This window comes from Tamandua tetradactyla, chromosome 4 (assembly GCF_023851605.1).
Source record: "Tamandua tetradactyla isolate mTamTet1 chromosome 4, mTamTet1.pri, whole genome shotgun sequence".
NCBI classification, from domain to species: domain Eukaryota; kingdom Metazoa; phylum Chordata; class Mammalia; order Pilosa; family Myrmecophagidae; genus Tamandua; species Tamandua tetradactyla.
This window is the reverse complement of record NC_135330.1, coordinates 64916196-64943700: the sequence shown is the minus strand read 5'-3', so window position 1 is coordinate 64943700 and position 27505 is coordinate 64916196. Positions and strand designations below refer to the sequence as shown.

At 39.4% G+C, this 27505-nt stretch overlaps 1 protein-coding gene across 3 annotated transcripts in view; it reads right to left on the bottom strand.

The window, feature by feature from the left end:
* Positions 1 to 26902, bottom strand: part of C4BPA (complement component 4 binding protein alpha) — a 61293-nt gene extending 34391 nt beyond the window's left edge. The window contains exons 1-4 of one of the 3 annotated variants that reach the window (XM_077157644.1): positions 26628 to 26902; positions 18283 to 18443; positions 17489 to 17671; positions 16562 to 16661 (exon numbers count right to left, since the gene is read on the bottom strand). In XM_077157644.1, coding sequence (XP_077013759.1) covers positions 16562 to 16661; positions 17489 to 17671; positions 18283 to 18436 — 437 coding nt within the window. In that variant the 5' untranslated portion in view covers positions 18437 to 18443; positions 26628 to 26902. The remainder of the gene's footprint in view (positions 1 to 16561; positions 16662 to 17488; positions 17672 to 18282; positions 18444 to 26627) is intronic. The other 2 variants (XM_077157642.1, XM_077157643.1) reach the window with 2 other exon arrangements.
* Between the last annotated feature and the right edge of the window lie 603 nt (positions 26903 to 27505).

Sequence of the window (27505 nt, the reverse complement as noted above, 5' to 3'; positions counted from 1 at the left end):
TAAATGGGATGGTTAATGACATAAAGGAGATCAAGAAGACACTAGAAGGGCATAAAGAGGAGTCAAGATATTTACATGCCATGAAGACAGCAGAAGATCACTAAGCATATCCTGATGCAGACAGATACAGCCCAGCCTAATGACCAAATCAAAATACCTGAGAAGACACAGACATTGGGATAACTAATCAAAGATGTTCATATAACTCTACTAAGTAAAATAAATGGAATGGCTAATGACATAAAGGAGATCAAGAAGATACTACAAGAACACGAGGAAGGCAGTGGTATGATATATTTAAGATCCTGAAAGAGAAAGACTGCTAGCCAAGAATTCTATACCCAGCCAAATTGTCCTTCAAAACTGAGTAAGAGTTTAAAACTTTCACAGACAAACAAATCCTGAAAGAATCTGTGAACAAGAGATGGGCTCTACAAGAAATACTAAGGGGGTTCTTTCAGCTGGAAAAAAAAAAAAAGACAGGAGAGGGAGGTCTGGAGGAGGGCACAGAATTGAAATGTACCAGTAAGTGTAACTTAAAGGATAAAGAGAGAAAGAGGGAGAACAATATATGGTTCTGACAAATAAAATCCAAAAGATAAGATGGTGGATTCAAGAAATGCCTTTTCAGTAATAACATTGAATGCAAACAGAATAAACTTACCAATTAAAAGATACAGATTGGCAGAATGGATTAAGAAACATAATCCAGCTATATACCGCTTACAAGAGACTCATCTTAGACATGAGGACACAAACAGATTGAAAGTAAAAAAGATGGAAAAAGATGTTCCATGCAAGTTGTAACCAAAAGAAAGCAGGAGTAACTGTACTAATATCAGACAAAATAGACTTTAAATGTAAAGATATCATAAGAGACAAAGAAGGACACTATATATTAATAAAAGGGACAATTCACCAAGAAAAAATAACAATCATAAATCATTATGCTCCCAATCAAGGCTCTCCAAAGTACATGAGACAGACATCAACAAAACTGAAGAGAGTGATAGATGTTTCAACAATAATAGTAGGAGACTTCAAAATACCACTCTCTGCTATAGATTTAACAAGCAGATAGAAGATCAACAAGGAAACAGAGAAGTTCAACAATTTGATAAATTAATTAGACCTAACAAACGTATATAGTCTTACACCCCAAAACACCAGGATATTCATTCTTCTCTAATGCTCATGGAACAGTATCCAGGATAGATCATATACTGGGGCACAAAACAGGTCTTTATAAATTTTAAAGCACTGAAATTATTCAAAGCACTTTCTCTGATCACACTGAAGTGAAGCTGGATATCATTCAACAATATTCAACATCTTTTTCTGACAAAAAAAAACATTTCAAAAGAGGAATCAAAGGTGACTTTCTCAATATGATAAAGGGCATATATGAAAAACCAATAGCCAGCATCATACTCAAGGGGAAAGACTAAACTCTTTCCCCTTAAGATTAGGAATGAGACAAGGATGCCCTCTGTTCTCACTATTATTCAACATTGTACTAGAAGTTATGACTAGAACAATCAGGCAGGACAAAGAAATAAAAGGCATCCCAATTCGAAAGGAGGAAGTAAAGTTTGTCATATTTGCAGATGATATGATACTGTACTTGGAAAATTCTAAGAAATCTACAATAAACTTCCTTGATGTAATAAACAAATTCAGAAAGGTAGTAGGTTATAAAATTAATAATAAACCAGTAATGTTTCTATACATGAGCAATGACCTAACTGAGGACTCAGTTAAGAAAACAATTCCATTCAAAATGGCAACTAAAATAATCAAATATTTAGGAATGAACTTAACTAGGGATGTAAAGGACTTGTACACAGAAAGCTACATAACATTATTAAAAGAAATTTAAAAAAATATCTACATAGGTGGAAGGACATTCCCTGCTCATGAATAGGAAGGTTAAATATAGTTAAGATGTCAACCCTACCCAAATTGATCTACAGATTCAATGCAATACCAATCAAAATTCCAACAACCTACTTTGAAGACTGGGGAACGCTAGCTTTCAAATTCACCTGGGAGGGAAAGAGACCCTGAATAGCTATAAACATCCTAAAAAAAGAAGAACAAAGTGGGAGGATTAACACTTTTGACTTTAAAACTTATTATAAAGCCACAGTGGTCAAAACAGCTTGGTACTGGCACAAAGATAGAAGTATTGACCAGTGGAATAAAATCAAGAGTACAGAAATAGACTACCAAATCTATGGTCAACTGATTTTTGACAAGGCCCCCAAATCCACTGAACTGGAACAAAAAAGTCTTTTCAATAATTGGGCATGGCTTGGGGCCAAGATGGCGGCTTAGTAATGTGCGTGCATTTTTAGTTCGTCCTCCAGAGCAACTACTAAATAACCAGAAACAGTACAGAACAGCTCCCGGAGCCACAACAGTGACCGAACACACAGCATACCCCAGTCTGGACCAGCTGGACCTGCTGCAAGTCTCCGGAACAGTGAGTTCCCCAAGCCACGCACACTTCCCCAAGTCGCGTGCACTTCCCCAAGTCGTGGCGGCCGGCGCCCGGCGCCCCTCCCCCATAGGCGGCTTCCCAGAGGGAAACGAAAGAAACTCTAATAGTAGCAGAGACTGAGTCCAACCAAACACCAATAGTGGCCTTAATAAACAAATTCTGACTACTAAAAATAGGCCCCAGCTCAGGCGAAACTGGCCAAGGTGGAGGTCGCTTATTGGGCTAACCGAAAAAGAGGAAAGGGGATGAAACGGAGCCTTCTGAGGCTGTTTCTACGGAGGCTTGGCTGCCTCTGGATTCAGCGGCGAGATTACACACACTGCAACTACCCCAAACGCAGAAACAGGCTGCTTTCAGGGCTGTCTCCCACCTGAACCTTCCCTACGGGAGGGGTAAAACACAATTCAGGTGGAATCCCTCTCTCAAGGAATTCAGACCCCAGGGCTTTGCAATTTGAAGCCATTAAAACCAGCCTACAACCTTTCCTCTGTCTCCACCATGCCCCCGGCAGGGAGAGCCTTCCAAAGTTAAAGGAGCCACATCTTTTGCTGGTGGGACCCGCAGACAGACAAGAACCACATACTGGGCAAGATAAGAAAAACAGAGACCAGAGACTTCATAGGAAAGTCTTTCAACCTGCTGGGTCTCACACTCAGGGAAAACTGATGCAGGTGATTCCTTCCCCCCCCCCCCCCAAAGGAGGCCAGCTTAGTCTGGGAAAACCCAGCTGGAGTATGTAATACCTATGTAGACCCTACTAAGGGTGGGGAAGGAAAAGGCACCTTACAAGCAGGACAAGAAACAAGAAAACAAGAACTGAAAAATTACCCTCTGTTATACAAAACTTAAGCTAGAGGCCCAGGAAAGCTGAACTGAAGGTCAAAGAACAGATAGACATAAAACTCATCTAGCAAGAAAACCCTAGGTAAGATAAGTGAAAGCAATCTCCAGCATAAACTAATTAAGGTAATTAAATGTCCAGACACCAGCAAAAAATAACAAATCACACCAGGAAAATTGAAGATATGACCCAGTCAAAGGAACAAACCAATAGTTCAAATGAGATACAGGAGCTGAGACAACTAATGCTGAATATACGAACAGAAATGGAAAACCTCTTCAAAAACCAAATCAATTAATTGAGGGAGGACATGAAGAAGGCAAGGAATGAACAAAAAAAAAGAAATGGAAAGTCTGAAAAAACAAATCACAGAACTTATGGGAATGAAAGATACTGTAGAAGAGATAAAAAAAATGGAAACCTACAATGGTAGATTTCAAGAGACAGAGGTTAGAATTAGTGAACTGGAGGATGAAACATCTGAAATCCAAAAAGAAATAGAAACTATAGGGAAAAGAATGGAAAAATATGAGCAGGGGCTCAGGGAATTGAATGATAATATGAAGCACACAAATATACGTATTGTGGGTGTCCCGGATGGAGAAGAGAAGGGAAAAGGAGGAGAAAAACTAATGGAAGAAATGATCACTAAAAATTTTCCAACTCTTACGAAAGACCTAAAATTACAGATCCAAGAAGTGCAGCGCACCCCAAAGAGATTAGACCCAAATAGATGTTCTCCAAGACACTTACTAGCTAGAATGTCAGAGGTCAAAGAGAAAGAGAGGATCTTGAAAGCAGCAAGAGAAAAGCAATCCATCACATACAAGGAAAACCCAATAAGACTATGTGTAGATTTCTCAGCAGAAACCATGGAGGCAAGAAGACAGTGGGATGATATATTTAAATTACTAAAAGAGAAAAACTGCCAACCAAGAATTCTATATCCAGCAAAATTGTCCTTCAAAAATGAGGGAGAAATTAAAACATTTTCAGACAAAAAGTCACTGAGAGAATTTGTGACCAAGAGACCAGCTCTGCAAGAAATACTAAAGGGAGCACTAGAGACAGATATGAAAAGATGGAAGAGAGAGGTGTGGAGAAGAGTGTAGAAAGAAGGAAAATTAGATATGATATATAATATACAAAAGGCAAAGTGGTAGAGGAAAGTACTACCCAAACAGTAATAACACTAAATGTTAATGGACTGAACTCCCCAATCAAAAGACATAGACTGGCGGAATGGATTAAAAAACAGGATCCTTCTATATGCTGTCTACAGGAAACACATCTTAGACCCAAAGATAAACATAGGTTGAAAGTGAAAGGTTGGGAAAAGATATTTCATGCAAATAACAACCAGAAAAGAGCAGGAGTAGCTATACTAATATCCAACAAATTAGACTTCAAATGTAAAACAGTTAAAAGAGACAAAGAAGGATACTATCTACTAATAAAAGGAACAATTCAACAAGAAGACATAACAATCATAAATATTTATGACCGAACCAGAATGCCCCAAAATACATGAGGCATACACTGCAAATACTGAAAAGGGAAATAGACACATCTACCATAATAGTTGGAAACTTCAATTCCCCACTCTCATCAATGGACAGAACATCTAGACAGAGGATCAATAAAGAAACAGAGAATTTGAATATTACAATAAAAGAGCTAGACTTAACAGACATTTATAGGACATTACACCCCACAACAGCAGGAAACACCTTCTTCTCAAGTGCTCATGGATCATTCTCAAAGATAGACCATATGCTGGGTCACAAAGCAAGTCTCAACAAATTTTAAAAGATTGAAATCATACACAACACTTTCTCATATCATAAAGGAATGAAATTGGAAATCAATAATAGGCAGAGTGCCAGAAAATTCACAAATACGTAGAGGCTCAACAACACACTCTTAAACAACCAGTGGGTCAAGGAAGAAATTACAAGAGAAATTAGTAAATATCTCGAGGTGAATGAAAATGAAAACACAACATATCAAAACCTATGGGACACAGCAAAGGCAGTGCTAAGAGGGAAATTTATTGCCCTAAATGCCTATATCAAAAAAAAGAAGAAAGGGCAAAAATTCGGGAATTAACTGTCCACTTGGAAGAACTGGAGAAAGAACAGCAAACTAACCCCAAAGCAACCAAAAGGAAAGAAATAACAAAGATTAGAGCAGAAATAAATGAAATTGAGAACATGAAAACAATAGAGAAAATCAATAAGACCAGAAGTTGGTTCTATGAGAAAATCAATAAGACTGATGGGCCCTTAGCAAGATTGACAAAAAGAAGAAGAGAGAGGATGCAAATAAATAAGATCAGAAATGGAAGAGGAGACATAATCACTGACCTCACAGAAATAAAGGAGGTAATAACAGGATACTATGAACAACTTTATGCTAATAAATACAACAATGTAGATGAGATGGACAAGTTCCTAGAAAAGCATGAACAACCAACTTTGACTCAAGAAGAAATAGATGACCTCAACAAACCAATCACAAGTAAAGAAATTGAATCAGTCATTCAAAAGCTTCCCCCAAAAAAAGTCCAGGACCAGACGGCTTCACATGTGAATTCTACCAAACATTCCAGAAAGAATTTGTACCAACCCTGCTCAAATTCTTAAAAAGAATTTAAGTGGAGGGAAAGCTACTTAATTCATTCTATGAAGCCAACATCACCCTCATACCAAAACCAGGCAAAGATATTACAAAAAAAGAAAACTACAGACAAATCTCTCTAATGAATATAGATGCAAAAATCCTCAACAAAATTCTAGCAAATTGAATCCAGCAACACATTAAAAGAATTATACATCATGACCAAGTAGGATTCATCCCAGGTATGCAAGGATGGTTCAACATAAGAAAATTCTTATGTTTTGATACTGTAATACACCATATCGACAAATCAAAGCAGAAAAATCACATGATCATCTCAATTGATGCAGAGAAGGCATTTGACAAGATTCAACATCCTTTCCTGTTGAAAACACTTCAAAGGATAGGAATACAAGGGAACTTCCTAAAAATGATAAAGGGAATATATGAAAAACCCACAACTAATATCATCCTCAATGGGGAAAAATGGAAAACTTTCCCCCTAAGATCAGGAACAAGACAAGGATGTCCACTATCACCTTTGTTATTCAACATCATGTTGGAAGTTCTAGCCAGAGCAATCAGACAAGAAAAAGAAATACAATGCATCAAAATTGGAAAGGAAGAAGTAAAACTATCACTGTTTGCAGATGATATGATACTATACGTCGAAAACCCTGAAAAATCCACAGCAAAACTACTAGAGCTAATAAACGAGTACAGCAAAGTAGCAGGTTACAAGATCAACATTCAAAAATCTGTAGTGTTTCTATACACTAGCAATGAACAAGCTGAGGGGGAAATCAAGAAACAAATCCCATTTACAATTGCAACTAAAAGAATAAAATACTTAGGAATAAATTTAACTAAAGAGACAAAAACCTATACAAAGAAAACTACAAGAAACTGTTAAAAGAAATCACAGAAGACCTAAATAGATGGAAGGGCATACCAGGTTCATGGATTGGAAGACTAAATATAGTTAAGATGTCAATTCTACCTAAATTGATTTACAGATTCAATGCAATACCAATCAAAATCCCAACAACTTACTTTTCAGAAATAGAAAAACCGATAAACAAATTTATCTGGAAGGGCAGGGTGCCCCGAATTGCTAAAAGTATCTTGAGGAAAAAAAACGAAGCTGGAGGTCTCATGCTGCCTGACTTTAAGGCATATTATGAAGCCACAGTGGTCAAAACAGCATGGTACTGGCATAAAGATAGATATATTGACCAATGGAATCGAATAGAGTGCTCAGATATAAACCCTCTCATCTATGGACATTTGATCTTTGATAAGGCAGTCAAGCCAACTCACCTGGGACAGAACAGTCTCTTCAATAAATGGTGCCTAGAGAACTGGATATCCATATGCAAAAGAATGAAAGAGGACCCGTATCTCACATCCTATACAAAAGTTAACTCAAAATGGATCAAAGATCTAAACATTAGGTCTAAGACCACAAAACAGAGGAAAATGTAGGGAGATATCTTATGAATCTTATAATTGGAGGCGGGTTTATGGACCTTACACCTAAAGCAACAGCACGGAAGAAAGAAATAAATCAATGGGAGCTCCTCAAAATTGAACACTTTTGTGCATCAAAGAACTTCATCAAGAAAGTAAAAAGACAGCCTACACAATGGGAGACAATATTTGGAAACGACATATCAGATAAATGTCTAGTATCCAGAATTTATAAAGAGATTGTTCAACTCAACAACAAAAAGACAGCCAACCCAATTACAAAATGGGAAAAAGACTTGAACAGACACCTATCAGAAGAGGAAATACAAATGGCCAAAAGGCACATGAAGAGATGCTCAGAGTCCCTGGCCATTAGTGAAATGCAAATCAAAACCACAATGAGATATCATCTCACACCCACCAGAATGGCCATTATCAACAAAACAGAAAATGACAAGTGCTGGAGAGGATGTGGAGAAAGAGGCACACTTATCCACTGTTGGTGGGAATGTCAAATGGTGCAACCACTGTGGAAGGCAGTTTGGCAGTTCCTCAAAAAGCTGAATATAGAATTGCCATATGACCCAGCAATACCATTGCTAGGTATCTACTCAGAGGACTTGAGGGCAAAGACACAAACGGACATTTGCACACCAATGTTTATAGCAGCATTATTTACAATTGCAAGGAGATGGAAACAGCCAAAATGTCCATCAACAGATGAGTGGCTAAACAAACTGTGGTATATACATATGATGGAATATTATGCAGCTCTAAGACAGAATAAACTTATGAAGTATGTAACAACATGGATGGACCTAGAGAACATTATGCTGAGTGAGACTAGCCAAAAACTAAAGGACAAATACTGTATGGTCTCACTGATATGAACCGACATTAGTGAATAAACTTGGAATATGTAATTGGTAACAAAGACCATCAGGAGATAGAAACAGGGTAAGATAGTGGGTAATTGGAGCTGAAGGGATACGAACTGTGCAACAGGACTGGATACAAAAACTCAGAAATGGACAGCACAATACTACCTAACTGTAATGTAATTATGTTAAAACACTGAATGAAGCTGCATGTGAGAATGATAGAGGGAGGAGGGCTGGGGACATAAATGAAATCAGAAAGAAAGATAGATGTTAAAGATCGAGATGGTATAATCTAGGAATGCCTAGAGTGTATAATAATAGTGAAATGTACAATGTACAAATTTTAAAAATGTTTTTGCATGAGGAAGAACAAAGGATTGTCATTATTGTAGGGTGCTGAAAATAGATGATAACTAATACTTCAAAATGTCACATTATGTGTAAGACTAATGCAAAAAATATTTATTTGTTACAAAATTTAGATTTTGACTAGAACATTTCCTAATATAATTCATGTAGATAGTTTGATTGAATGTCATAAGTACTTGGAATCTCAGGTAGCACATGAGATTTTGTTGGTTTGTCCAGAGTGATCCCCCGATGAATCCCAGAATGATTTGATCAGTGACTGGAAAAGTATTTGCAATCCCCTTCGGGGAATGGTGAGATTGGGGAGAAATTCAACTTCCCCAAGCTGAATTCTTGATATTCTCACAAGCAGTGTGGACAACCAAAGCTATAGGCTGAGCCCCCAGTCTTGGGGTTTGTTCACATGAATCTTAACCCCACAAAAGTTAGGTCAAGTCTACTTAAAATTTAGGCCTAAGAGTCACCCCCAAGAGAGCCTCTTTTGTTGCTCAGATGTGGCCTCTCTCTCCAGCCAATATGATGAGCAGTCTCACCACCCTCCCCCTCTCTGCGTGGGACATGACTCCCAGGACTGTGAACCTTCCTGGCAATGTGGGACAAAGATCCTGGAATGAGCTGAGACTCAGCATCAAAGGACTGAGAAAAACCCTAGAATGAGCTGAGAATTAACATCAAGGGATTGAGAGAACCTTCTCGACCAAAAGGGGGAAGAGTAAAATGAGACAAAGTGTCAATGGCTGAGAGATTCCAAACAGAGTCGAGAGGTTATCCTGGAGGTTATTCTTATGCATTAAGTAGATATCACCTTGTTGTTCAAGATGTAGTGGAGAGGCTGGAGGAAATTGCCTGAAAATGTAGTGCTGTGTTCCAGAAGCCATGTTTCTTGATGATGATTGAACAATGATACAGCTTTCACAATGAGACTCTGTGAATGTGAAAACCTTATGTCTGATGCTCCTTTTAGCTACTATAACAACAGAAGAGTAGAACATATGGAATAAAAATAAATAATAGGGGGGACAAATGTTAAAATAAATTCAGTTTGAAATAGTGGTAAATGAAAGCGAGGGGTAAGGGGTATGGTACGTATAGTTTTTTTTTCTCTATTATCATTTTATTTCTTTTTCTGTTGTCTTTTTATTTCTTTTTCTAAATCGATGCAAATGTACTAAGAAATGATGAATATGAAAATATGTGATGATATTAAGAATTACTGATTATATATGTAGAATGAAATGATTTCTAAATGTTTTGTTTGTTAATAAAAAAAATAAATTAAATAATTGGGCATGGGAGAATTAGATATCAATAACCAAAAGAATGAAAGAGGGCCCTTACTTTACACTCTATACAAAAATTAACTCAAAGTGGATCAAACACCTAGATATAAGAACTAGCACCATAAAGCTTCTAGAAGAAAATGTAGGGAAACACCTTCAGGACCTAGTCAGAAGAGGTACCTTCCTAAACTTTACACCCAAAGCACAAGCAAAAAAATAGATAAATGGGAACTCCTCAAAATCAAATGCTTCTGAACCTCAAAAGACTTTGTCAAAAAGACAAAGAGGCAGCCAACTCAATGAGAGAAAATATGTGGAAATCACACATTGGACAAAGGTTTAATATCCTGTATATACAAAGAAATCATGCAACTCAACAATAAGAGAACAAACATTATAAAATAGGCTAAAGATATGAATAGGCATTTTCTGAAGAGGAAATACGGATGGCTCAAAGGCACATGAAGAGGTACTCATTTTCATTATCTATAAGGGAAATGCAGATCAAGACTCCAATGAGTTACCACCTCACACCTAGAAGAATGGTTGCTATTAAGCAAACAGAAAACTATAAATATTCGAGAGGATGTTGGGACATTTATACACTGCTGGTGGGAAGGTACAATGGTACAGCCACTATGGAAAACAGTCGGTGGTTCCTTAGGAAACTAAATATCAAGCTGCCCTATGACCCAGCAATAGTATTTCTTGGTAAGTACTCGGAAGAGCTGAAAGCAGTGACACAATCACATATGCACACAGATGTTCATAGCACCGTTATTCACAATCACCAAAAGATGGAAACAATCCAAATGCCATCAACAGATGGGTGGATTAACAAAATGTGGTATATCCATATGATGGAATATTATGTAGCAGTAAGATGAAATAACGTCCTGAAGCACATGACAAGATGGATGAGGCTTAAGGACATAATGCTGAGTGAAATAAACCAGAGACAAAAGGATAAATTCTGAATGGCTCTACTTCTATGACCATGGTAAAGGTAAAATCAGAGGTTTATAATATAGAATATAGGGGACTTAAAGATACAGAGAAGCTAGAGATGGGTGAACAGTTAGCTAATGAGGTTGAACTCAAATGTAAGGGAATAGAAGTGAAGGCGGTTCTCTAGTGGGTCTAAAAGTGATATTACCATATTAAAGGTCAACAAGATTGAAAGGGATAAGACCTATGTGTCTCCCTGACTAACACTAGAAATATAAAAAACCTCTTGCAAGAACTACTTCAAAGGGATGATTCATGTACAAAGAGTGTTTAAGTTCATGATGCAGGGGGAAAACTGCTATTGCATCCTATGGGCATGTTTAACAGGAAAACAACTCTAGTACCACAGCAACAGCACAGGTAAATAATAGGCTGAGGAACAAGTGTTAATGGGAGGTTTAGATTTCGTATTTGGTGAAGGTGTGCTTATTGGTTATCTTTCTCTTGGGAACAATGAAATTATCTAAAATTGAGCATGTTGATGGACTGTGGACTTTGGGCCTCATACATGATGCCTAATGAATGCAGGTGGCTGAAGGATGCACTGAAATAGATTGGCAAATGGTGGTGTATGTATATAATCAAATATTGTGCTGCTACAAAAACGAATGAAGTCATGAGGTATGCAACGATGTGACTGGACCTGTGGTACACTTTGTGAAGCAAAATAAGCCAGAAATGAAGGAACAATTATTGCATGGTCTCATTTAGAAAATGCTTAAAGAAAACAGGGGCCTACCAAACAACCCTAAAGAAAGGTATGGAAAGATCAAAAGTGATGGTGGAATTATACATAGAAGATAGGACTTAAGAAATAAATATGAATGCTGAATCATTAAATTGATATCTCTTTTAGTCTCCAGTTTTTTTTAGAGCAATTAGAAGTAAAAACCTAAAATTGTGAAATTGTAACCCATGTCAAAGTCTGAAATATGTCCTACAACTGATTGTGGTGCTGTGCTTTGAAATTTATGGCTTTTTTGTGTATATGTCATTTTTCACAAAAAAGAGGAAAAAAGGTTGATTGTGATGATAAAAAAAAGTATTTAAGCCCTCTAACCTCCTATATTCTGGAGAAGCTAGAAGGAAAAATAGGATAGGATTGTATGGTAGCCCATGACAAACTCTGGGATTGTCCTGTAACCATTTGTTGAAGCATGCTTTGAAACAATTGCTTTTTTATTTCTTTGCTTTGTATATATGTTATACTATACAATCGAAAAAGTTTAAAAAAAAAAAAGAAAAAACAGGGGCCTAGATTGTAAGCTCTTATAGCAGATACATTTAGTCCAGAGTGGAAATCATTTCTGGATTTTGAGAGGCTGTTTTATGTACTATAACCTAGTATTTAGAGATAAGAATGAAGTCAATTAGGTCGGGATTAAGGTAATTCAGAACACAGCGGTAAGGAAGACACTGTCCAAATTTCAGAGCCACACCTAGTCTTTGAGACTAAAGGAAGAAAGGTTTATTTGGTCTGGGACCTTAATTTTCTGTAGCACATAATCTAAGTCAACCTGTCGACAGCTCATTTGAACAACTGAAACACAAGGAGCCCAGAATAAGAATGAGGGCCTTTAATTATACATAATTTAATGTAATGCCTGGATGCAACCTAGAATATAGTAAGCAGATAATCAAAAAGTATTGGCAAAGTTCCTTGAGGGAGGGGAGGAAAAAATATGGAAATTCAGCTTTACCACCAGGAAATCCCCTGATACTGTGTCAAACATTAGGAACACCCAAACCAATAGGCCAAGTCCTTGACCTTGAGGCTTACTCTTGTGAAGCTTATGTAGATAGCAGAGAAGCTTAATATACCCATAGGTATTGTTCTAGTTTGCTAGCTGCCAGAATGCAACACACCAGAGACGGATTGGCTTTTAATAAAAGGGGATTTATTTTGTTGGTTCTTCAGAGGAAAGGCAGCTAACTTTCCACTGAGGTTCTTTCTTACGTGGGAAGGCACAGGATGGTCTCTGTGGTCTTCTCTCCGGGCCCCTGGGTTCCAACAACTTTCCCCGGGGTGACTTCTTTCTGCATCTCCAAAGGCCTGGGCTGAGCTGCTGGTGCTGAGATGAGGAATGCCGAGCTCCTAGGCTGTGCTACGTGCATTCTCTCATTTAAGCACCAGCCAATTAAGTCAAACCAGTCATTCATTGCAGCAGACACACCTCCTAGCCAACTGCAGATGTAATTAGCAACAGATGAGGTTCATGTACCATTGGCTTATGTCCTCAGCAACAAGACTAGGTATGCTCACCTGGCCAAGTTGACAACTGAATCTAACTAATACATGTCCACCCCTTGTCAACTTGGCAACTTCAAGCCTCACCTTAAACAGGTGCAAAAACTTCTCTTCTTGCTGTGGGCCTGTGAATCTCAAAACAACTTATCTGATGCCAATATGAAAAGGAGGATAAACACTGGATCCATAGGGAGAAACTGAAAGGAAAACCTGCAGGCAAACACCATTGGATTTCGAAGGCTGAAAGTCATTTATTCTTTGGCTGTAGAAAGTGGCAGTCTCACCCCTTCCAAGGGCCTATGCAGTGGCCGGCCTCTTTCCAAATCAACCTTAGGGAACATCGAGGAGACCACCTCTGGGTTCCATTCTCTCCAGGCATCAGGACCACCCCTGGGCTCTCTGCCATTTCTGGGGCACATGCTCAACCCCTCCACATGGTGGCAGCCAGGCTCTCCCAGTCCCCCAAGGAGCGTGCTATGCCTTTTCCAAGGCCCGAGGCTGCACAACTCTTCCACTGCAATGAGAGGGGAGACTCATCCTCGCCCTTCAGGGTAAACTCACCCTCTCCATATATATGGGTGGGTCCACTCTCCTGGCCGAGGTTTCTTGGCTTCAGACCCGAGATTCCATGGTTCTCACTCTGCAGACTCCAATTTTTTCCCTTTTGTGTCCTCCTTTGTCAAGATTGGTAGTAGTTCCATTTACACCAACAGTCTCTTCAAACCCTCCAGGACTTCTCCATCATTCTCTTCGCAGTTCCTCCAAAATCTTCCCTTTAGCCATCCAAAAACTGTTCCAACATATCTGGTATTTGCAAACCACAGCAGCACCCTACTCTCCGGTACCAAATCTGTTCTAGTTTGCTAGCTGCCAGAATGCAGCACACCAGAGATGGATTGGCTTTTAATAAAAGGGGATTTATTTTGTTGGTTCTTCAGAGGAAAGGCAGCTAACTTTCCACTGGGGTTCTTTCTTACGTGGAAGGCACAAGATGGTCTCTGCTGGTCTTCCCTCCAGGCCCCTGGGTTCCAACAACTTTCCCCGGGGTGACTTCTTTCTGCATCTCCAAAGGCCTGGGCTGAGCTGCTGGTGCTGAGATGAGGAATGCCGAGCTCCTAGGCTGTGCTACGTGCATTCTCTCATTTAAGCACCAGCCAATTAAGTCAAACCAGTCATTCATTGCAGCAGACACACCTCCTAGCCAACTGCAGATGTAATTAGCAACAGATGAGGTTCACGTATCATTGGCTTATGTCCTCAGCAACAAGACTAGGTATGCTCACCTGGCCAAGTTGACAACTGAATCTAACTAATCAGGTATGCCTAAGAGTTCCTTCTGGAGGACCTCTTCTGTTGCTCAGATGTGGCTTCACTCTCTCTAAGCCCAACTCTGTAAGTGAAATCATTGCCCTCCCCCTATATAGGTCATGACATCCAGGGGTAAAAGTCTCCCTGGTGGCATAGGAGATGATTCCCAGGGATGAGTCCAGCCCTGGCACTCTGGGATCAGCAATTCCATCCAGACCAAGAGGGGGAAAAAAGGCATAACTAATATAGTACCAGTGGCTAAGAGAGTTCAAATGCAGTCGAAAGAATTCTTTGGAGGTCGCTCTTACGCAAGTTTCAGTTAGACATTGTTACCTATCATAACTTGCCAAACCCAAACCAAAACCATTCCAGCCAATCCTAAAGAACACCTAGGGCAATATATAAGATTCTACAAAGGTTCCATGCACTAGAGTAATTTTCCAGAAACCTACAACCTCCAGATGGATCCCTGGACCAGATAAAGCCTAAAACCTAGAGGGCCCAGCCTCTCCAAAACATCAACTAGTTCCATCTCCCTGCCCCATATTATTGACAGTCCCTTCTTACATGAAAAAGTTAGAATGACTGTTCTAGTTTGCTAGCTGCTGGAATGCAATATACCAGAAACGGAATGGCTTTTAACAAGGGGAATTTAATGAGTTGCTAGTTTACAGATCTAAAGCCGAGAAAATGTCCCAATTAAAATAAGTCTATAGAAATGTCCAATCAAAGGCATCCAGGGAAAGATACCTTGGTTCAAGAAGGCTGATGAAGTTCAGGCTCTCTCTCTCAAGTGAGATGGCACATGGCGAACACAGTCAGGGTTTCTCTCTCAGCTGGAAGGGCACATGGCGAACATGGCATCATCTGCTAGCTTTCTCTCCTGGCTTCCTATTTCATGAAGCTCCCCGGGAGGTGTCTTCCTTCTTCATCTCCAAAGGTCGCTGGCTGGTGGACTCTCTGCTTTGTAGTGTTGCAGCATTCTCTGCCCTCTCTGAGTCTCTCATTCTCCAAAATGTTTCCTCTTTTATAGGACTTCAGAAACTAATCAAGACCCACTCAGATGGGTGGAGACATGTCATCCCCTAATCCAGTTTAACAACCGTTCTTAACTAAATCTCATCAACCAGGGAGATGATCCCATCACAGTCCCAAATACACAGCATTGAATAGAGACTATTCTACCTTTAAGAAATGGGATTTATATTAAAACATGGCTTTTCTTAGGGGGCATATATCCTTTCAAACCAGCACAATGACCATTGCCCAAATACCCCTAAAAAATGAGACAGAAAGATCAAAGGTGATGGTGGAGTTATACAAAGAAGATAGGATTTAACAAATGAATATGATTGCTAAATCATTAAATTGATATTTCTTTTAGTCTCTAGTGTCTTAGAGCAGCTAGAAGTAAAAGCCTAAAATTGTGGAATTGTAACCCATACCAAGCTCTGAAATCTGTTCTACAAATAATTGTTGTGCTGTGCTTTGAAATGTATTGCTTTTTTGTATATATGTTATTTTTCACAAAAAGGAAAAAAAGTTGATTGTGATGATAAAAAAAATATTTATTCCTTCTGGCCTCCTATATTCTGGAGCAGTTAGAAGGAAAAATCTAAGAGGATGGTATGGTAGCCCGTGACAAACTCTGGGATTGTGTTGTAACTACTTGCTGAAGAGTGCTCTGAAAATTATTGCTTTTTTCCCCTCTTTGCTTTGTATATATGTTATATTATACAATTTAAAAAGTTAAAATAAAATAAAATAAATGAAGAACCAAAGTTACACTTGCTTTTTTGGAAAGGAGAGAAAATAAGAATATCTGCTCGTTTTGGCTTGTACTTGTATAAGGAAATACTAGAAAGATACATAAGAAACCAATAAAAGTAGATCCCAGAGGTGCATGTCAATGGGATAGAAGTAAGATTCTCAATGTGTACCTTTTAACACATTAAATTTTGAAATAAACACAGTAGCTATTGTGAAAAAGAAATTTAAAAGAAAAGTAGTATTTCTAGATTGTCTTACACTCACCCTTCTAAACAGCTGAATTCTATTTTTGAACCAAAAGAGTAATCGGTGCTAATTTCCACTTGCCCATTAGGTAAGTCTCCTGGGTTACTGCATCGTTTCTCTGGGAGAAAAAGTAAAATGATGATTAATAAATTTAAGCACACATAGATATGGCATTAGAAAAGAAGTTCTGCTGATCAGCTTACAACCCCATTTCCAGAAAGACCCAGAGGTTCAGATGCAAACATACTTCTGATTCTGACCCACTGAATTATTATTTTGAAGGAAAAATGAATGCAAAATTTGACCTCTTTCTTTTCTGGTACATATTACCAATCATGAAAAAATGTGCCAAGATCTAGCAGCTCTATATCACTGTGATAAGAGTCTAGGGTCCAGGATTTCATACACTGACCAGAGAGCTTGCACCATTCTATGTTCACTGCACACACTGTGAACACAGGCCACTCAAAACTGCATGTTTGTTTGGTTTTTTTTAATCACAAGGAGAATAAAAGAGGGGCTATAGATTCATTTCCTATTGGAAAAACATCTCAGAATGCATTTCCAACCGATGGTGATTCGTGGCATCTTCTTTCAAACATAGCAAATATTTTGGATGAGGTTACTTCGGAAGCTGCATTACCACCTTTTAGCCACATAACTTTTATAAATTTTTGTAGAGTCTGGTTTTCAAAGTATTAAAATTGAATTTACCGTTCATTTCTTGAAAGAAAGTTTTGGTGGATTACTTTGTAATGCGTACTTAGTTTCCAATGCAATCAACTCCTCCTTTTTCTGTTTTGTGTTTCAAAACATGATACACATGTACTTTAAAAGCAGTAACTGGCAGACTGGTTGGTTTCTTTGCATTCGGGAAGACAGTCTCTGAGACAAATTTCCAAAGGATGAAGCACAAAATGAGGAAAATAAAATGTTGATACTTACTATCACAGAATTCCGTGTAGTACCATAAGCCTCCACGATCGCAAGTAAGGGTTGGATTTGCATTGTTCTGCCTATAGCCGGGGCGGCAGGTATATTTCAAAACAGTTCCAGTTTTGAACCTTGTCTCAGTCAACGCATTTATTGGAGAAGCAAACGGTAAGCTGGATGGGATATCACAATCGCCTGGACACCAAAATGACAAGGAGCACCAAAAGTTATAGGTTGGGAAGCAACATCTCCATGCTCCAGCAGGAAGCTTTGCAGAACAGGGAGCATGGTTTCCTCTGTCATAATTCCAATACTCCTCACTGTTCAGTATTTATTAATAATCTACTGGCCTCACTGTGAACAACTTTCACTGCTCGTGGGTTTATCTAGAATGAATAGCCAAGCCCCTTCTACTGAAGCTCCTAAAAGCTGTATCAGTTCCATATTTAATTCTTTCATGGGAAATAGGATTAATATTTTCACGTTTCAAGGGCTTGATGCTTCCTCCTCCAAATAATTCAAAATCCAAAAGTTGCAAAAGGTACAAATAAAAATGTCATTCTTATCTGTCTCCCTTACTCACTATAAACAGCATGCTTGTGGGTTTATCTAGAATGAAGAGCCAAGCCCCTTCTACTGAAGCTCCTAAAAGCTGTATCAGTTCCATATTTAATTCTTTCATGGGAAATAGGATTAATATTTTCACGTTTCAAGGGCTTGATGCTTCCTCCTCCAAATAATTCAAAATCCAAAAGTTGCAAAAGGTACAAATAAAAATGTCATTCTTATCTGTCTCCCTTACTCACCATAAACAGCAGCCAACAGAGAAGCCACCAAGGTCATTTGGAACAGAATTGGATCAAAGACTTTCCACAGCCTCAAGAAGGGCAGGGCTGCCACTTGCCCCTTTCTATGAATGTTGCCATTTGCGGAGCACATGTCCTGACGCTTCTTCGACATTTTTCTGCTGAGATAACTCAATTTAATAAACACTCATTGAATTCCTACTTGTCATAAAACATTAGGAAAAACAGTATGGGATCTATGTCTTCAAGGAGATTTCAGACCAGAGTGGAAGAAAAGACCTGAGTACAAGTGTTGGAACAGAAGACAGTGAGTGTTGTCTGTTGCAGAAGCACTCTTCTCAGAAGAGACAATAATTCCATGTGAAAATATGGGAATGGGTTGTACAGAGGAGGCTGCATGTATGTTAGCTATTGCGGTAAAAGTTAGAGAATAGATACAGGGCATGCTGGTGTAACAGTAGATAAGACTTCAATACTTCACTAGTAAGTAATGTGTCTGACATGGGGAGACGTGGATAAGGAGGGGGCAGCTTACAGCTATGTCTGAATGGGATTTAAGAGCCAAGCTTAGGAAAGTATAGACTTTACTCTGGTTTTCACGTTTGTGAAAAAAAGATAAGTCTTGCTCTGTATGTCTGTTTTAAGCTAAGGAGCAACGCAATTACTGTGCCGTTATGAAGATTCCTGTGATGGATGTGTTCAGGAGAGACTGAAGGAGACAGAGAGGGTGATTAGGAAGAGTGTTGCAGTTGGCCAGGAGAGCCCCAGAGATGAGAAAACAAGGAAGTGGCAGAAGAAAGGAAGAAATATTTTTAAAAGGGTGGGGAGGACAAGAAACTGATGAGATAGGGAAGTCAAATCACTAGGCATAGGATGGGTGTTTCCTCATGTTGCCTGTGAACAGAGACAATAAACCCTTGAGTAATTTGCAGTTTTGAAGAAGTGGTTTTACATCTATATAACAAAATTAAATTGAAAGAAAAATGACTGGTTGTGTATGTTGTTTTGTTATGTAAGTTGTTTTATTTTGTTTCTTTATTTTTTAATTAATAAATAAATTAAAAAAAAGATTGCACCAGCAATATTGAATCAGAATTAAAGGACGTCACATTTCTGGGTGTACACAACAGATTCAAGCTGGCACATTCCACATTCTGGACCCCAGTAAGGCATGTTCTTTCTATATATAAAATACATTGATTCCATTAAAATATCACAAAGCCTTAAAACATTTCAGCAATCATACAAATAAATACAAAATCAAAATCAGTACAAAATCTCATCAAAATCATTTACAGGAATGACTTATCCTAAGGTAAAAATTCTGTGGCTGCTGACCTGTAAACTCAGAACAAGTTATCTACTGCCAATGTACAAAGGAGGGGCAACGATAGGATACATATTCCCATTTCCTTTCCATGATATTGGAAGGAAAACAGGATCAAAGGTCGCATAAATGTTCTGAGAACCTAAAAGGCAAACTCCATTAGATTTCAAAGTCTGATAGTCATTTCTCCTCAGGGCTTTGGAAAGCAGCAGTCCCACCCTTTCCCAGAGTCTACACAGCAGCCTTGCTCTCTCCAAATGCTGCAGTGAGGGTTGCAAAACTGGGCATATTTGGGGAACCATTTTTTGTTTAGCTGTACCCTTTCCAAACATTGACACAGCACCTTGGCTCTCTGCCATCTCCAGGGCACATGCTCAACCCCTTCAGAACAACAGGGTGATCCCCAGGATCCCCCATTCCCAGATTTATGTGCTCTACCCTCCAAAGCCTGTGGCAGGGAAACCCAAAAAAAAAAATAATAATAATAATAAAATTAAATTGAAAGAAAAAGACATATGATAAATGCACTTTTTTTTTTTAATTTGTTTATTTTTTTCCTTTACATGGGCAGGCACTGGGAAACGAACCCGGGTCCTCTGGCATGGCAGGCGAGCATTCTTGCCTGCTGAGCCACCGTGGCCCGCCCACACATTATTTTTTAATCAGACGATTTATAGACTATTTAAAACAACATCACTAAGGACTTTTTTACCCTTCACCACCACTCCTCAACCCCATTATAGAAAAACAGTATATTCCAAGGATATATTAGAAATAATCCTTGTCTTCAAAGGAATATGTGAAGTTAACTCCCCATGAAATATGGAATTTTATCTGTTATTCTGATACTTCTGTTAGATCCAAATGATCCTATACCACCCATCTGTCCAAAATTCATACGAAGTCCATATCCATTTAGGTAAAGGCAGTCTTCTCAATAGTCCCCCAAAGCTATTTCTGTCCCACATTATAGGGAGAAGCATCTATAGTGGTTCTTCCCATGGTATGGAGGGGTCTAACTTGTTCATTGAATAAAGGCTCAAATGAGCCTCTTCTCTTTCTAAAACTCAGTTCTGATGAAGCCACTCTTCCACCCGCTGTCAGTGGGGGCAGCCCCACCCCACGCACATCCCACCCCCTGAGCCCTGTACCTGGCCTCTAGGACAGCGCTGCCAAAAAAGACATCCACCTAATGAATAACTTACCAAATGTATTAGTTGACTGAACATGTGTTAACAGAATTTGTTCTAGAGAATCGCGGTAATCTAAAATAGTTGGGAGGAGCCAGGATCATCTTTCTGGGATGTCACACTCCCCGATTTCTCCTCTTTTCCCCCCCTCTCTTTTTTTTTAAACATAGTCAGGCACCGGGAATCGAACCCAGGACCTCTGGCATGGCAGGCGAGAAGTCTGCCTGCTAAGCCACCATGGCCCACCTGTCTCTCTTTTTCTAATGTGCCCTTCCCTTCCTCTAGTCTCTCCCTTTCTGCCCTAGTAATCTGAGGAAGCTGGAGATAGCTAGGGCAAAGACAGGTTGCTCATATAAAAACTAGTTCACTACATCATCTGTGAAATTCACAAAATGTGATAAATTTCTCCCACACAATAAAAACTTTTATATCTTAAAATATATAGGGATACATTTCCTTCATTTTTGATGTCAGTAAATTTGGTATGTTTAGGGAGCTTGTCATTCAAACCGTGGAAAAGGAAATTTTAAAACATCAGTACGTTAGCCAAAGAGAATTTAACTATAAGAATTTAAAAGATAATAGTATAAAATGAAAGCATCCCATATGAATTGTTGCAACTGTTGTTATAGTCACGAGAAAATATATACATTGTACACAATCAGGAAAGTATTTATGAAAGAATCATAAAATACTGCCATAAGAAAATTAAATCCTTAGCCTCAAGGAAGCCAACCAAAAATATTTAAAGTGCTGCTAAAAAGGATACATATTCTTTAGCTATATTCAGAAAGAACACATTTATAATCACTGAAAATACTCAAAATGAATATTTTTAAAACAACATTAGATAAATTGATAATTGGATAGATTCATCCGATTGATTTCAGTGAACAGATCCTTTGGGAACTGGCATTCACTCAACCAGCTTTTGGTGAATTTTCTTAGTAGTGTGGTCTGCACATCCCATGCTCTGGAAGCCCTGATAACAGGGATCCCTGAAAGCTGCAAACTTTCCAAACTGAATTTCCAAGTAGGGGCTTCACAGGGAACCTCCTCACCCCTGTCCATATCACCCACCATTTCTTCCTTTCCTTTTTTATTTCTACTCAGTCTGCCATTCCCATCTCCAAAGTCCCCTCCTATCCCCCAGGCCAGCCTTCATTTGCCCATTACAGTTTGGCATTCATGTGTGATTTGCAGAGTGTTTCCTGCCAGGATTGACCTTGCCCCTGCCCCCCTCTTCAGGTATACCCCTCCCCGCCCTGGAAGCATGCTGAGCTTTGGCTGCTATACCCTTAAAAACTGCCTCCTATCATGAGCATGTCTTCATTTGAGAAAAAAGTATGTACCAAAATGCTTTCCCACTACTTGCACACAAGCCTTTGATACTTAGCCACCTCTGTCCCCCAGACATACTGAGTGAACTTCTTGGCCATCCTGCCATCCGTTTTGAGGTAGCTGCAGCTCTCTACCAGTAAGTTCCCCTAATAAATGCTTTTGAACTCATCCCCCTGTCATTTGTTGTCCCTTTCTCATCAGCCCTATTATGGGGCAGTTTGGGGCAATCCTGGCAGGGTCTTTTGCTACATCTTCCTGTAGGGCAAGTCTTGCAGCTAGTTCAGGGGGATGCCATGATTTGTAACTCCGATTCTAACTTGGTTTATAAGTAACATCTGAAGTCTGTCTTCACCATTAGACCATAAGCTCCCTGAAGTCAGAGGATGGATTTTTATTCATCTCAAACTAAACTAAGTTCCTTGCAGCAAGACTTGAGCGCTGTGCTTTCTGTCTTCGCTAATGGTTTCAGTCTCCCAGACTAGAAGCCTGAGTCACCCTCGCCTCCTCCCTCTTCCCCCCCTTTTCCATATCCAGAGCCACCAAATCCTGCCAAATTTACAATAGCAGCAGCCCTAGAATCTGCCACTGTGTCCCACACCCCACTTCCATAATTTGAGGGTAGGTGCTCATATTCCCCCTAGCATCCCCTGCTGCACCACTGCAAAAGCCTCCAAACATCTGTAAGTCAACATCCACTCTATATCCCTCCAAAGCAATTTATATACCCTGTCACTCTGCTTAAAAACTCCCATGGGTCCCTAATTCTCATAGATGTCCCAACTTTCCCCCTATTTTCTCACTGGAAACACTGTACTTCAACCTCAGGAAGGTACTTAACTCTTCCAAAATGTATCCTAGACTTGTTTAACACCTGCAAGCATTTGCGTTGAATATCTTCTGTGCATAAACACTCTCACCTCCGATCTCGTCTTGATTCACTATCCAGATCGAATGGCAATTCCCGGGTGAAGAACTGCCTGACTCCACAAAATGTCGGTGGCTTTCATGCTCCCCTGATACTATACCAATACACTGGTAGCACTACAATACCTACTCTATGTGATAGGGAATGTAATTTTTTACTTCTGCTTCCTAAAATGGATTGTGCCCTCCTTAATGATAAAGAAGGTGTTTTGTGCGACTTTGTATCTCTAACCTGGTATTGTACCTGATGTATAATAGTTGTTCAATAAATGTGAAATGAATGAACCTCTACTTATTTCTATCTTCAGAGTTAGGATAACTACCACTGCCTCACTGAGGACCAGATGAAATACTGTGTGAGAAGTGCCTTCTAAATTTTGAAGGAAGATAATATGGAAATTTGTCAATTTCCCTCACTAGCTCTTAGAATACATGGGCTATAGCATTTGCAGACTGTTGTAACTTCTCTTATGGGGGCTCAGCAGACCCTTGCCTAGAACTCAGCAGAACGCCGAGTATGGGGATGGACATTAAGACTCAGAATTGAAGGGACCTGAATTTGAATCCCAGCAATAGCACTAATTCTCTAATCTTTTATTTATTTATTTATTTATTTACTTTTGCAAAGGCAGGCACCGAGAATCGAACCCAGGTCTCCAGCACGGCAGGTAAGAAGTCTGCCACTACTCCCAGGGGTATGGGCCTTCCTGGCAACGTGGGACAGAAATCCTAGAATGAGCTGAGACTCAGCATCAAGAGATTGAGAAAACCTTCTCGACCAAAAGGGAGAACAGTGAAATGAGACAAAATAAAGTGTCAATGGCTGAGAGATTGCAAACAGAGTCGAGAGGTTATCCTGGAAGTTATTCTTACGCATTAAATAGATATCATCTTGTTATTCAAGATGTAATGGAGAGGCTGGAGAGAACTGCCTGAAAATGTAGAGCTGTGTTCCACTAGCCATGTTTCTTGAAGATGATTGTATAATGATATAGTTTTCACAATGTGACTGTGTGATTGTGAAAACCTTGTGTCTGATGCTCCTTTTATCTACCTTGTCAACAGATGAGTAGAATATATGGAATAAATAAATAATAGGGGGAACAAATGTTAAAATAAATTTAGATTGAAAAGCTAGTGATCAATGAAAGGGAGGGGTAAGGGGTATGGTATGCATGAATTTTTTTTCTGTTTTCTTTTTGTTTCTTTTTCTGAATAGATGCAAATGTTCCAAGAAATGATCATGATGATGAATATGCAGCTATGTGATGACATTGTGAATTACTGATTATATATGTAGAATGGAATGATCAAAAATTAAGAATGTTTGCGTTTGGTGTTTTTTGGTATTAAAAATTTTTTGTTTTAATTAAAAAAAAAAAAGATAGGATAGGGAGATGGAACCCCAGTTATGTTCTGGAGAGGCTGGCCACTCTGGGTTTCAGGACTAATCTGTCATCGGAACTCATCTGGAGGTTGTAGGTTTCTCAAAATAATCACAGTGCATGTAGCCTTTGTAGACGCAAATAAAGCCCTAGGTGTTCTTTAGGGTTGGCAAGAATGGTTTTGATTAGGGTTTGGAAGGATGTATGTCCCCTAGAAAAGTCATGTTTTAATCCTAATCTCATTTTTAAAGGCAGCATTTCTTCTAATCCCTATTCAGTATTGTAGTTTGAATCTGTAATTAGATCATCTCCCCGGAGGTGTGATTTAATCTAGAGTGGTTGTGAAGCTGGATTAGGTAGAGGCACGTCTCCACCCATTTGAGTGGGTCTTGATTAGTTTCTGAAGTCCTATAAAAGAGGAAACATTTTGGAGAATGAGAGATCTGAGAGAGCAGAGCAGAACGAGATAGCCATGTGAAGCAGAGTCCACCAGCCAGTGACCTTTGGAGATGAAGAAGGAACATGCCTCCCAGAGAGCTTCATGAAACAGGAAGCCAGGAGAAGAAGCTAGCAGATGACCCTGTGTTCACCATGAGCCTCTCTAGATGAGAGAGAAACTCTGTGTCAGCATGTGCCTTCTCACTTGAGAGAGACACCCTGAACTTCATCAGCATTCTTGAACCAAGGTATCTTTCCCTGGATGCCTTAGATTGGACTTTTCTGTAGACTTGTTTCAACTGGCACAATTTCTCAGCCTTAGAACTGTAAACTAGCGACTTATTAAATTCCCCTTTTAAAAGACAAAAAAAAAAAGAATTCTGCCACTGAGCCACCACTGCACTGCCCTAATTCTCTGCTCTTGAAGAAGTTATGTCAGTTCTTTGGATCTCAGTTTCCTCATCTCTAAAATCATATCATTAAACTAGATTGTCTTTCTATTTCCTACAAACACTGTAATTCCAGTGACTGCCCATTGAAAAGTTTAGATTACGCTAGCAAATTCCCTCATAATTAAATGACATCATCACCTTTTAAATTCCTATAGAATTTTAAAAACACGGCAGGTCAGTCAGGCTTGCCAATGCAGTACACTTTTAGAGACCTTGGGAAAATACTCAGTCCTAACATTTTTCCTCTTTCAAGATTACTTTCCATTTAGGTGAATGCATTTATTTTGTCTATACTCCCCTTTTGAAAGTCAGCTACCTCTGAAAAGACACTATTTTTTTCTCCAATATCACCTTCCTTACAGGTGCATTCCCATTCACATCACATCACCTGCAGACTCCAGGGGAATTTGCTCTCATTCTTTCCTCCTTTCCTCCTAGAATCCCTTCATATCTCTATAATGTCCTTTTGTTGCATGCTCACATTACATGCAAATGTATCTCTAGGATGATTACAAACCTTCTTTGATGCTTCTACCTCTTTTGGATATGCTACTTTTCATACTCATTTCACTACCATATTTAGGGACAGAACAGGAGTCAGCAAAGGCGAGGAATGGCTGAAGAGGTGAAATGAAGACCTGAAGAGTACTGTGTTCTGTCCAAGCAAAGGAAAAGAGAATTTCAAGAAGGAAGGTGATCAGCATTGCCAAATTCAGAAAGTGAGGGAAAATAAAGAGGTGAAGACAAAACTAAAGCTTCTAGCTTGAGAGACCGGGGTAAAAGTTGTGCATTGTCCTCCTTATTATCAAATCTGAAGGTCTTTACTGTCAAGGTTGGAGGAGATGTGAAAGGGTTAATACAGCCTCCAAAGAAAAATGCAATAATTTGGCAGAATGTAGGCTCTGGAAACCAGGTCTCCCATGTCCCTGTTCCTTACTGAACCTCTTTGACAAGTCTGGCTTATTTCCTGCCTTGGGAGGCAAATGATCAATGCACTTATCTGATCATTGTTCAGAGCTATTTTGTTACAGTTGGCTTTTATTAGGAGGCATTATCACCCACCCCCCAATTAAAATGAAAAATTAAAGCTGGAAGGGGTTGAAAGTACTTTTCAAGTCACAAAACCTACTTTCTTTCCACTGTATAATGAAATACTCCTGGAGAGATTTTTGAGTCCCCCCCCCCCTTTTTTTTCACTCTGTCTTATCCTATAAGTCCTGCACTCTTTAAAGCAAGAAACCACCAGCCTTTCTCCCAAGGTACCCCTAGTGGTTAGTAATCCACTGACCTGCAGGTAGCTGAGGAGAAGTAGAAGACTCCAGTAAGGTGTCTTGGGTAGTTTCTTCAGGAAGAAAACAGCCTTGATTTCTAGCAATCCTAGTCCCTCCCCAGAGACGAGTTTATCAGCATACCGTTCAATTGGCTAGCAATTGCTCCACCAAAAAGTCCGTGAATTCCAGCTATGTGGCTGGTGGGTCAGAGACACTGAATGGAATTGGATAAGCAAATACACTCCACTGGCCCAGTGAATGATTAATGTAGAAACAGAGCAGCAGTGTTTACCTAATCCCCTCCTTCTTCTTCACTAGCATTGGTTCTTGATAACATGTTGCAATAGTTTATTTTCGAAAGAGGAGAAATCCCCTGCCAACCATTTCCCCTAAATGGAGAGATCATTTGAATTCGATGCCAGGATTCTTATTTTCTTTTTGTAAACACAAGAGAGTTATACAAGATGCAATCCAGCTAGCATGGAAACCTTGAATACTGCAATGTTCACCTGAGCATGCAAAAGTTATCTGCTTTCCATGATGCAAGGCTTTCCTGGGAGCCTCTGATGGCTCCCAGGTTCTGATGATCTTGCTCCAAGCTGGTCTCCAACTCACCCCCATGAAAGTACAAAAGATGGGGAATTTAGCAAACATTTTTTTAGTTCCTGTGCTGAGTTGCCTGGAACATTCTAAGGGCTCCATAATTGTTAACAACTACCACTGCAGGGCACCAAGTGCCCTCCAGAAGTTGGTCTGTTGTGGAGTGTGCTCCAAAGAATTCAGTGAAGGGCCACCCATGCATGTTATCACACAGGTCTTGGAGAGAGCCCAAGCTTTGACATTTTCCAGTTGAGCTATAATTCCTTAGGATTGAGGTTGCTTAGGAGCGCTATTA